The sequence below is a fragment of the Mustelus asterias genome, chromosome 3 (assembly GCF_964213995.1).
Source record: "Mustelus asterias chromosome 3, sMusAst1.hap1.1, whole genome shotgun sequence".
NCBI lineage: Eukaryota > Metazoa > Chordata > Chondrichthyes > Carcharhiniformes > Triakidae > Mustelus > Mustelus asterias.
The window spans coordinates 141977975-141990324 of NC_135803.1; the positions used below are offsets into that span (position 1 = coordinate 141977975).

The following is a 12350-nucleotide window of genomic DNA, read 5'->3' on the forward strand; positions in this document are numbered from 1 at the left end:
TTTGGAATCAATTAGCAAACCATGTCTAACAGTTCTTGCTGCAATCAATCCGGTTTTGTTTCAATGATTGTACCTTGGGAATTAAAGTTACGTTTAGCAAGCATCTTCCTTCCAGTATTTTAAACACAGAAAGCTGGAAATTTGCTGAAATATATTGTAGCCCATCATGCAAAGAGCTGTCACGATTTTTTAAAAAGGAAAACAACGCGACTTCAGCCGTTGTAACCACAGGACATGAAACCTCAGGCTGAGCAGTGGGCAGAAAGGAGTAGTGACTGCACTGACAGCTGTTTCACCAGTAGAGATGGAGTGAGGCTAACAGGACAGTCACTGTGAACACTGGTCAGCAAGGAAGCTGCTGTGAGCCGGCCGCACCCCCCACCCCCCCCTCCCCACCCCCCAAACCCACCCCTTCCCCCCCCCAAACCCCACCCCAATACAAACTACTGATTGTCAGCAGAACCCTTCCACACAATTATACTGTTATACACGCCACTTCTACACAACGTGACACAACACAAACAGCCTGTACACAGGATCTACCATGATGCAGCAAGCACAAAGATATTTAACCCACCCATCTGATGCACTGTGATATTCGAACACATACGTTGTGTGAACATGAATGCCAGTCACAAACAAAGTCCGATCAACAGCTCAAAATGGAACAAAACACAAAAAGGGTCAAATCAGTCTTTGATCGTGTCAAACTTGTTCAATTATTTTATAAACTAATAACTAATTATTGATGTTGGGCACCCTAATATTTCCTTGTCAGAGCAATGGGTAATACATTTCATTTAATCATTGCTATTTCCAGTTTAATCTCACAGCCTTGCTACCCCTCTACCTCAAGATAATGAACTGACTTTACCATTCATACTTGGACCCTAGGTAGCATTGCTTTCTTTACTGCAGTCAATGGTGATGGGTTTAAATGGGCAAGGTATAAGGGGCGAGAACAGGCAGGCATTTCCCAATGACAATTGGCATTCTGGTTCCATGCCACAGTCTCAACGTCCGGTCATTCTCTGGAAGTTAGAACAGGCAGACCAGTGCAACAACTACCTGCCATCAAGCAGTGTCCCCTCTCCTCCTCCTGCAGCGTCAGGAGCACGGGAGATGTGGCCTTCCATGGCAGACATAAGGACCAACACACCAGGATCACTCAGAGGCCTTCACCGCCTCCCCACCGGCCTACCTGGCCACCGCTACAACTGCCCTGTGACAGAGTGGTCTGGCAGCTGTGGTAAATATACCTGCAAAGGCAGATGGAACTCCTTCAGTGCTAGAAGACCTATTGGCCTTCCAGTTTGAGAAATCCCCCAACTCCACTCCCAACCAGCTAATTGGACGGCCTCCAGTCAACAATTGGCTAATCCAGCAAAAATCGGTTGGATTAACTGTTCTTGATCTGGTGTGGGGTTGGGACCTGCATTTGATCTTGATATCAGAGTCTCAACCTAAAACTGAAAACCCTGTCCAACACCCTAAGCTCATGGCTATCAACTAAGCTGCTTTATTATTTTAACCTGTATATTTATTCTTACTAACTAACATTTATTCTTATCAACTGCACTCACCATTTTAAGGTTTGGGGGCAATGGGGGGAGTGGCTCGAGGCTCAATTTCAATAACTCTACAGCAAAATACCATGTTATTTACTGAAGTAAATCGTCACGGGTGGGATCTTCCAGTCCTGCCGAAGGCGACCTCCTGCGGTGAGTACCCGGTGGTGGGACGGGTGAGTCACGCATAACACCGTAGATGTCTGTGGGACCAAAAGATCCCACTAGTGGCCAACAGTTAACCTGCATCTGCTGCCGAAAAATGCGGGGGAGACCCCACCCAGCATATTTCTGATTCAATGATAACAGTCTCTGAAATGCACTTCAATCAAGGCTTGCTAACGAACAGCAATAGACCACTGCCTCTGGACTAACACTGCGGCATTTCTAGTGATGGCTTCTGGCACATTCCTGGGTTGTGGGCATCCCTGGCAACGCCAGCATTTGTTGCCCATCCCTAACTGCCCTTGAACTGAGTGACTTGCTAGGACATTTTCAGAGGACAACCACGTTGCTGTGGCTCTGGAGTCACGTGTAGGCCAGACTAGGTGAAAATGGCAGATTTCCTTCCCTAAAGGACATCAGTGAACCAAATCAGATTTCACAACAGTTAATGACGGCGTGATCACCATTACTGAGATCAGCTTTATATTCCAGATTTTTATTAATTAAATTTAAATTCCACCTGCTGTCTCCATGGGATTTGAACCCATGTTCCCAGAGGATTAGCCTGAGCTTCTGCATTACTAGTCTGGTGACATGACCACTATCTCCCCATGACTGGTCCCAAAATGTAGAGAAGTCACAAAGGAAGAGAGTTTAACAGAGAAAGATTGTTCTGCAGAGGTCTTCAGCAGAAACATTGTTTCCTATTACAGATGCTGAGTGCCTGCAATGTCTTTTCAGAATGTTCTGCTTTCTGTTTAGGTTCCCAACATCCCAGCTTTTTCATTTCACTTCTACGGAATTTAAAATCTACCACAAAGTCAACTATCCCATTAATTTCATTCTATCTTACTTCATACCCAGAAATCCACTCGAATATCGGCAATCGGTTACCAGAACGCAGCAGGAGCAGGTGGTTAAAATACCATGAGTGCCAATCATAGATTCCCCACAGTGTAGAAGGAGGCCATTCAGCCCATTGAGCCAACACCGACAACAATCCCACCCAAGCCCTATCTCCCTAACCCCACATATTTACCCTGCTAATCTCCCTGACACTAAGGGGCAATTAGCATGGCTGATCAACCTAACCTGTACGTCTTTGGAATGTGGGAGGAAACCGGAGCACCTAGAGGAAACTCACCCAGAGAGAGATGGGGAGAACATGCAAACTCCACAACATAATCTACCAAAGTGAAATAGGACTAGTCATGACTGAAAGGATCCCAGATGTCCCAGCTTTTGGTGGTTAAGTGAAACAGGATGAATTTCTCTTAACCTAGTGTTGCAAGATTAATTTCCAACAGGACAATACGGGTTTGTGCTAATTGGTGTAACCAGTGACAATGCTCAGCATCTAATCAATGGAAGAATGTTTCAGTTGCTGTCACAGTGCTCAGTTTCTGCTCTCTGACAGTAGGTTGACTGGGTTACAGATTATCTCTCAATAAAGGAAGTAGCAGTAGTTAAATGTGGGAAGTGGTTCGGCCCGCTACCGGTTAGGTCACTCAAACTGCATTGTCCAGTAAAGTTACGTAATTAGTAAGTCAAATGCAGCTCATTGCCAAGAAAAGCCCCTGTTGAAATTCAAATTTCATCTCTGGTACCTTCTCAAGTTTTACAAATACAGATTGTGAATCAGAACTCTTCCTCCACCCACCCCCACTCCCGCCAAAAGACAGAGGTAAACATAAGGGCACCAGAAGGACAGGGAAGAAGAATGGCCTTTGCCACACTGGCCCATTAGGGTAATAATGAGCTCTGACAAAGGATCATCTAGACTCGAAACGTTGGCTCCATTCTCTCCCCATCGATGCTGTCAGACCTACCGAGATTTTCCAGCATTTTCTGTTTGCGTTTCAGATTCCAACATCCGCAGTATTTTGCTTTTATATTGGGAAAATAACTCGTACTGAAAGAGCGCAGAGTATCCCCTATATTGAAAAGATTGAACAAGCAACTAAGCTGTTTGCAATGATATTCTGGTGAGCAGTGACCGACGTAAAGGTCACTCAAACTCAAGCCCAATGATCGCTTTGCTTTTGTACCCAACATCCAGTCATTTAATTGGGACAAAGATCAAAGAGAATTTAAATACAAATTTTAAAGTGAGTGTGAATTTAGATAAAGCACACATTACAATATCAATCCTGATAATCCAAATTTCCCAAGTAAATATTTCACTGTTTTATCTGGCAGTTTCTAGAGAATACAGCCAAATTTCCCCACTAGTTACCCTTACTAATGACGGCCAGAATCTCTACTTATGCACTTTGTGCTAGCACTACAAATTATCCGGGCCATTTCTGAATTTTAACTTTGTCTGCTGATCGGTTTGAGGGACACAGGTGGCCAACAGATGGTGTTAAATATTCCAGTGAATGTCAAACATTTTGAAACTTCACGTTTCCCCTCAGTTCATTACTAATAGCTTATGGCAGCAAACCTTGATAGTATGCAGTGTAAAAATACTTCATTATATTATCTTAACCTTAGCTTTCTTTTAAATAGAAGTATATTTCCAAAATTAGCTGTTTGCTGTCAATGGTTTATGAACTCTACAATGTTAGATCAAATAAGTGTTTGGTGGTACAGAACTTGAGTATTGCTGATAAAAAAAGACATGCTGTCAAAGCTTTTGATCTTGCACTCATCAGGACAGACGCAAGAATGCCAAATTCAAGAGCATTCAAATGGGATTGGATATTTATTGGATAAACATATGGATGATATTGGAATAGTGTAGATTAGAGGGGCTTTAGATTGGTACCACTGGTCGGCGCAACATCGAGGGCCGAAGGGCCTGTACTGCGCTGTAATGTTCTATGTTCTAAATTTCAAAGGGAGCAATAATTTATACTGCATGAGAAAAGGGGTGCAGGTTGATTGACAAGTCAGCTCTGACTGGTCAAGACTTTGCCATGGTGAATGTACTCTAAAACTATTGTTCCCTCATGCTGATTTACACTTGCCAGAAGTTACATATATTCATTTACAGGAACCTGTCATCTGCAGACTAAAGGAATATGTTCAGATAATGCACCATTTTTGAATAAACAAAAGCAGGTTGGTTGGAGGCGAGTGAGGGTGGGGGGGGGGGGGGGGGCGTCAATAGGTCCCTGCTGGATTCGGCATGTGTCTCAACCAATCAGAGCCTCTTTTCTCTTGCAGTATAAAATATTGCTCTCTTGGAAATTTGCATTCATGCATTTGTCCTGATGAATACAGGACAAAAATCTTTGACAGCATGTCTCTTTTTTCAGCCATACTTACGTTAGGTCACCACAGAATCGGTTCAGTTAATTGTAGAGAAGGGGCATCGCTCAATAATGAGATTCACATTTCATCTATTCGGGGCATTAGAGGGCTAGCACCCACCCATGTATAAAACTGAATTATTAGGTTTAACTCATCTAAACAAAAATATTTCACATTTTCTTTTTTAACTAGTTATTAGAGTCTTTATTCTGAGCCCCTGAGCACTGTGACAATGCAGTACTGTGACTGGCATATCATTGAGGCAGGCTGATGTATGGCTGGCACCTTAGATGAAGATTAAATGGCAGTGTTACTGAGTGCCAACTTGGGCTTTGTGACCAGAAAGTTTAGAGAAACTCCTGCATTCATGGATCTCAGAACACAAAAACTAAAAAAACGGACTCCTCCCTTATCGACAGGACTTTCGCTGTTCTTATGTACCAGCGCTTCTGCTGTGAGTAGCAATCCAATTTCCCTAGTTAATAGCATTACCCACATTCGAGGTGGCATCGAGATTTGCCAGAACTATACAGTTCCGAACATAAAGTGCTTTGGGTGGGCCCTTTTACACAGTGTCCTTGCAGTTGTATTAGAACTGGCAGATGGTCAGAGTGCCAATATGTCAGCAGCCTATTCAGCACCATTAGCTGAGTCACATCGTGGCAGGCGAGTGAAGATATCAGATCCACTCATTTTTGCAACCAGTCCAATCCGGCATGCCACAAAGAGTAGACAGTTGCTTTCCAGACAAACTGCACCACACTCTGGGAAAAAGATTTTGGAAGGAAAATAAGTCAGGAGTGAAATTGGAGTAGGCCCTTTATATAGACGTTTGTTTTCCCAAAATTGATCCTATTAAATAGAAACAGTGTGGGAAATAGCAATCCTGCTTACGCCACATTGTACAAGCTTGCATGTACACACTGGAGAGGAAGTTCAGACTGATTTCTATCTGTACAACTCTATGACTTAGCCCTTCTTAGCATTTCAAACCTATAAGTGTGCAATTTTCATCAACTGATCAGAATTAAAACCATGCTAAACAACGTAAAAATATTCCTAAACTAAGCATCATCCAGCTTTAGGAAAGGATTAATTGTCGTGGAAGCAAATACCAAATAATTAAAAACAGAATGCAATAATTGTCACTGAAATCAAGAGTGCCTGTTCCGATGGTTAACCTCTCTTTTATCACCTGTGTTACAAGGAGCAGATGAAAATCTCGGGACTCTATAGCAGCCAATCATCTTTCTCTAGCATTCAATCCAACATTCAACTCCAAGAGTTTCGGCTAATCAGCATTATTCAATGGTGTGGTCTACTGAAGGCCCATTAAAAAAAAAGAGAAGGTACAAAAGGCCCAATTAAAAGCCACAATTTCCAATCTAAAATCTTTCCACTGATAAAAATTCCCTTGAGTTAATCAAATGGGACTGGTTGGCAAGGTTTCAATGATTCCCATAGCAGCACAATTTCAAATGACTGTGACAATGACTCCTTGCCCCGTGGGAGCATCAGAAGCTGGACTTCAAAACTATCCATTTATCACACGACACTCTGGCTCTCGTAAGTCGAGGTTCACGAAGCAGTTCAAGTAAGTACGAGTCGATCCAATTACCCATTTGGGTTGAAAGATTTTAAAAAAACACAGATAAGGTGTGATCGCAGACACTCAGATGGATCATTGGTGACAGTCCACATTAATAAAGACGCAAAACCCAGATGGTGCAGGAATCCAGATGCCATGTGGATGGGGCTTGGTCCTGACGTGGGAGATCATTCGACTTAAATTCGCCATATTTACATATACATACACACACAAAATAGTCTCGATATCAGGTCAAACCTGTGTGGCACTTTCCATGTTACCTGGACCAATTCTCTTTAGATATTAGGGAGAGGATTCAATGTATCAGCTATATTAGAACAGCAGTCATCTCTAGAATGACCTTTGCACAAGGAGTCATCATTATAAAGGAAGGGAATGCATGGGTCAAACTCACCTGGCTTTCGGTGCATGAATTTATTGAGCCCTTATTGATATTTTTCTGCTTGTTTTTATTTAAAAAGATCTCAATTGGAATATTTAAAACAGTTAAAATATTTTGATTCGGGTCCCAGCCTTTCAGTGGTCAGAAAGATTTGACCCCAAAACTTATTCTGTATTGTCTCTCTGATTTGTGAGTAATCAGCTTTTCAGAGATGGAATTTAAAAACACAAGCCCTGATGGAGTGTCCACCACTCCCGAGTGTCACTCACACCATCAGCTCGCCAGTTGCAATCTCCCCCCCCCACCCCCCTTACACCCAGAAGTAACAATCACATCACAGGCAACAGTTGTACTGCTTCGACATTCTGGGGAACAGGAAAGTTTAAGAGCATTCAAGAAGGGGCCCCGTGCACAAGGCTCTCAGGTAATATGTGCTGAGAATGGAATGATTGTTACATTTAAAATCTGCCTCTGAGCCCAAGCTACGTCATCGATAGCCAGCACATTGGTGGTCTCCGTTTGGACTCAGACCCGGTTAGAGTAGTGGCAACTGTGCGAATGGTTGGTCAGCAGGTTTTGGTCCGTCTGTACCGGCGAGTGAGGCGAGGGAAGAGAGCATTCCTCACAGGGTGACCCTTCGGAAAAGAAAACAGGACACTGTTAACGGTCAAAAAAAAATCACAGAATCCCTACAGTGCAGCAGGCGCTATGACTCTCACCAACTTTTACAGATGCACCATAGAAAGCATTCTTTCTGGTTGTATTACAGCGTGGTGTGGCTCCTGCTCTGCCCAAGACCGCAAGAAACTGCAAAAGGCCGTGAATGTAGCCCAATCCATCACGCAAACCAGCCTCCCATCCATTGACTCTGTCTTCACTTCCCGCTGCCTCGGAAAAGCAGCCAGCATAATTAAGGACCCCCACGTACCCCAGACATTCTCTCTTCCACCTTCTTCCTTCGGGAAAAAGATACAAAAGTCTGAGGTCACATACCAACCGACACAAGAACAACTTGCCATCAGACTTTTGAATGGAACTACCTTGCATTAAGTTAGGGTGAAGTTTCTCTACACCCTAGCTCTGACTGTAACACTACATTCTGCACTCTCTCCTTTCCTTCTCTATGAACGGTATGCTTTGTCTGTATAGCGCGCAAGAAACAATACTTTTCATTGTATGCTAATACATGTGACAATAATAAATCAAATCGAGGCCATTCGAGCCTGCAGTGGCTCTCTCTGACAGATTACCTTACCCAGGCCGTTTCCCACACCCTATCCCTGTAACCCCACACATTTCCCACAGATAATCCATCAACTCAACTCAAGAACATCCAACTCAAGAACAGCTTCTTCCCTGCTGCCATCAGACTTTTGAATGGACCTACCTTATATTAGGTTGATCTTTCTATCACTGTAACACTATATTCTGCACCCTCTCCTTTCCTTCTCCCCTATGTACTCTATGAATGGTATACTTTGTCTGTATATCGTGGAAGAAACAATACTTTTCACTGTATCCCCATACATGAGACAATAATAAATCAAATCAAATCTAACACACATATCTTTGGACACTAAGGGGTAATTTAGCACGGCCAATCAACCGAGTGTGGGAAGAAACTGGGGCACCCGGAGGAAGCCCACGCAGACACGGGGAGAACGTCCAAACTCCACACAGGCAGTGACCCAAGGCCAGGGTTGAACTCGGGTCCCTGGCGCTGTGAGACAGCAGTGCTAACCACCGTGCCACCATGATAGCACCCGCCAACAGTAAATACTTTGCAAGTGATCAGAAATAAAACGACACCATCGTGAAAAAAACAGTATGCGCGCTTCAAAAGCTCACTGCCAGATCAGGCAAAATCAGGGCATCCCAAAACCAATCTGCAGCAAAAGTCCCATGCTATATGTCGGATATATCCCTATGGGGAAGGGTATGTTCTTTCCATAGCTGTGCGGAGACTCTTAAACTTGACTGTCCACATTTATTGCACACCCAGCCAACCACAAACACAGAGGACAAAAATTAGTAGAATGGGCAGAGCTACATTTTGAGCATTAACGGGGTTTTCATTTCAGACTTTCTTTCGAAAGAATGTATCATCGTAGCAGGGATTTTAGTTTCTGTCAGGCTTGACTGCAACAAGGAGTTTAAGCTCTACCCAGATCAACTGGCTTTTCAAGAATAAAGAGTTTCCTATCATGGTGACTTCCTGTGACGATGTAGTGATATAATTGAACACAGTTTTTTCGTAATGCCATCCAAAACTGGGACAGCTGATGACACCAAATTCTGTCAAACTACTGAGAACAAAGAAAAGTACACCACGGCCGAGGTTGTCAAGTCAACTTTCCAAAGAGAAGTGTCGATAGTGGAATGGGGCTCGCACTGACTATTCAAAAAGGGGCGATGTCCCACTGCTTATTCTAGTGGCATCAGCACTGGCATTCAGCAGCTGGCATGATCCTGGCATGAGTGTATTTTCGAGAACATGCCTGAGTCAGTAGGAAGAAATCGACCCTCACAATTCCAACTCTGCACTCAGACACGGCGGCGCTCCTTTGAACAATCCCCGAGGTCACTGAAATTAAATCTAGAAGTAAACTTTTCTTTGGGAAGACACGAACTGGCTCAATTCATCTTGTCCTGCTTGGATTTTTAACCATCTAATGGCAGGGTAACTAACCCTGCCTGATTTTAACAGTGCTCCCTCCCACTGTCAATATGCCCCCCAGTTCACCAGAAGAGCAAAATCAATCTGGAGGCACTGCGTAAGTGCACTGAAATGGAGAGGTCAGCTTGCTGGAATACAATGACCCTGATATCTGAAAGTTCAAACACGCAAAGCCATTGAGACGTCAGCAAATGCTGTAGAATCCATTTTGCAATGTAAAGAGGGCATAGATAATGGAGGTGAATGAATTTCCGATAGACTGCACCCCAAAACACTACTCTCCCAAACCAAATCAAGTTGGAGGAGTGTACTTGCAGCACGTACAGTAACACAGCTTCGACAAATCCTTACCATTGTTGGAGTCTCCCCCTGGCACCAGCAGTGTCCCATGGCATGGGCTGGTTGGTGTGTTCTGGACTGACCCTTCCTGACTGGTGCCCAATTGTAGTTTCCTCATGTGACGTATAACAGCTGTGGCATTGAAAGCTTGCTGTTGGAAGGCAAATGGAAATGTTCTGAGTGTTGAGACTCGTGTTGGAGGTTAGGAGCCGAGTGGGGAGAGATGGAGAGGAGAGTTGGAGAGGAAGACGCAAACATGCTGAAAAACTAACCACAGGAAGAACACGTGCATGTCTATGAATGAGAAGATGAATGCACAAAGGTTCGATGCTAACCACACTTTGGTAACTTTTTATCATACAAGACCATGAGACTGTAAGATTTAGGAACAGAATTAGGCCTTTCGGCCCATCGAGTCTGCTCCACCATTCAATCATGGCTGATAAGTTTCTCAACCCATTTTCCCACCTTTTCCCAGTAACCTTACCAATCAAGAGCATATCCATCTCTGTCTTAAATACATTCAATGACCTGGCCTCCGCAGCCTTCTGTGGCAATGAATTCCATAGATTCACCATCCTCTGGCTGAAGAAATTCCTCCTCATCTCAGTTCCAAAGGGTTGTCCCTTTACTCTGAGGTTGTGCCCTCGGATCCTAGTTTCTCATACTAATGCAAACATTTTCTCCACGTCCACTCTATCCAGGTCTTTCAGTATTCTGCAATGACATACCTCCCTCATCCTTCTAAATTCCATCGAGTACAGACTGTATATGCGGCAATGTCACAAGGGTGGATTCAATGGGCCAAAAGGTTTCCAGTGTTGTATTAACTCTAGAGGGAGCTTCTTTTCACTAATATCTCTGCAGTAAAACGAAGACACTGAGGACAATGACTTCATTCCCTGTAGAGTCATAGTGATAGAGTTTTACAGCACAAAAAGAGGCCCTTTGGCCCAGTGCGTCTGTGCTGGCCATCAAGCACCTATCTATTCTAATCCCAATTTTTCAGCATTTGGTCCGTGACCTTTTTATGCTGTGGTGTTTCAAGTGCTCATCTAAACACTTCCTAATTGATGTGTGGGTTCCTGCTTCTACCACCCTTTCAGGCAGTGAGCTCCAGATTCCCACCACCCTCTGGGTGAAAAAGTGTTTCCTCAAATCTTCTCTAAGTCTTCTGCCCTTTAGTTTAAATTATGTCCCCAGGCTATTGACCCCTCTACTAAGAGGAAAGGTTCCCTTCTATATATGTCCCTCATAATTTTTTATATCTCGATTGGGTCCTCCCCCACAGCCTTCTCTGCTCTAAGGAGAACAACCCCAGCCTAACCAGCCTCTCTTCACAGCTGAAACACTCCAGCCCAGGCAACATCCTGGTGAATCTCCTCTGCACCCTCTCTAGTGCAATCACATCACCTTCCTGCAAATCTCGCTCTCCTTATCCAATTTCAAAATGTCTTCATGCTTTTGGATAGTCACTGATGAGACAAAGAATCCGTTCTACACATCTGCGCCATGCATGTCATGGCATTGTCCAATAAAGATTCCGGAGAATAAAAATTTATTTTTGAGGTAGTGGATTCAAGTGAGAGAGAGAATAAAAGACATTTCATTTAAATTGTTCAGTTCCAATGGACGGCCTGGAGATATCATTTCTGCCGCTGAGCAGATATTCCAAGGCAACTGTAACCCAGTGTTAGCCTAAATGATTAACAGCATGGTCGCTGAGCCTAGAGGATCAGGGATTAAGTCTGTATAGGATACATACAGACCAAAACACTGCACAAATGAGAAACACGCCAGGCACCTACCTTCCATTTACTCTTTGCAAAGTTCTTTCTGATTTGAGCACTGACAGACTCATGAATGTTCTTATCCAATGCGGTATCACCAGCAATCCTGCAGGGTAAACGAACAGATGTAAACTGCTATCATATATAATAAATGAATACAATTGTTAAATTATTAAGTAAGTGCAATTAATTTATCTTAAATCACCATTAATAGGTGGTTTGAATTGTATGGTCCATTTACTCCTTTTCAGGTCCAGATTCATAGAATAGGATCATTGAATCGCTCCAGTGCAGAAGGAGGCCAATCGGCCCATTGAGTCTGCACCGACTCTCAAACAGAACATCTTACCCAGGCCCTATTCCTGCAACCCCATGTACTTACCCCGCTAATCCCCTTAACCTACACATCTTTAGACATTAAGGGATAATTTATCATTTGAAGGTAACTTACAAAATATAAGAGATCACACGTCCATAGACAACAGTCAACTGCTTGACTGTAGGGTTTCAGAGCCTAACATAACTATATAATGGAACACATGAATACAAGGTAAGAATGAAT

At 43.5% G+C, this 12350-nt stretch overlaps 1 protein-coding gene across 2 annotated transcripts in view; it reads right to left on the bottom strand.

The window, feature by feature from the left end:
* Positions 1-459: 459 nt before the first annotated feature.
* Positions 460-12350, bottom strand: part of LOC144491665 (calcium/calmodulin-dependent protein kinase type 1-like) — a 211840-nt gene continuing 199949 nt past the window's right edge. For both annotated transcript variants that reach the window (XM_078209825.1, XM_078209827.1), the window contains 3 exons: positions 11807-11894; positions 10011-10149; positions 460-7617 (listed from right to left, as the gene is read on the bottom strand). In XM_078209825.1, the coding sequence (XP_078065951.1) occupies positions 7508-7617; positions 10011-10149; positions 11807-11894 (337 nt within the window). In that variant the 3' untranslated portion in view covers positions 460-7507. The remainder of the gene's footprint in view (positions 7618-10010; positions 10150-11806; positions 11895-12350) is intronic.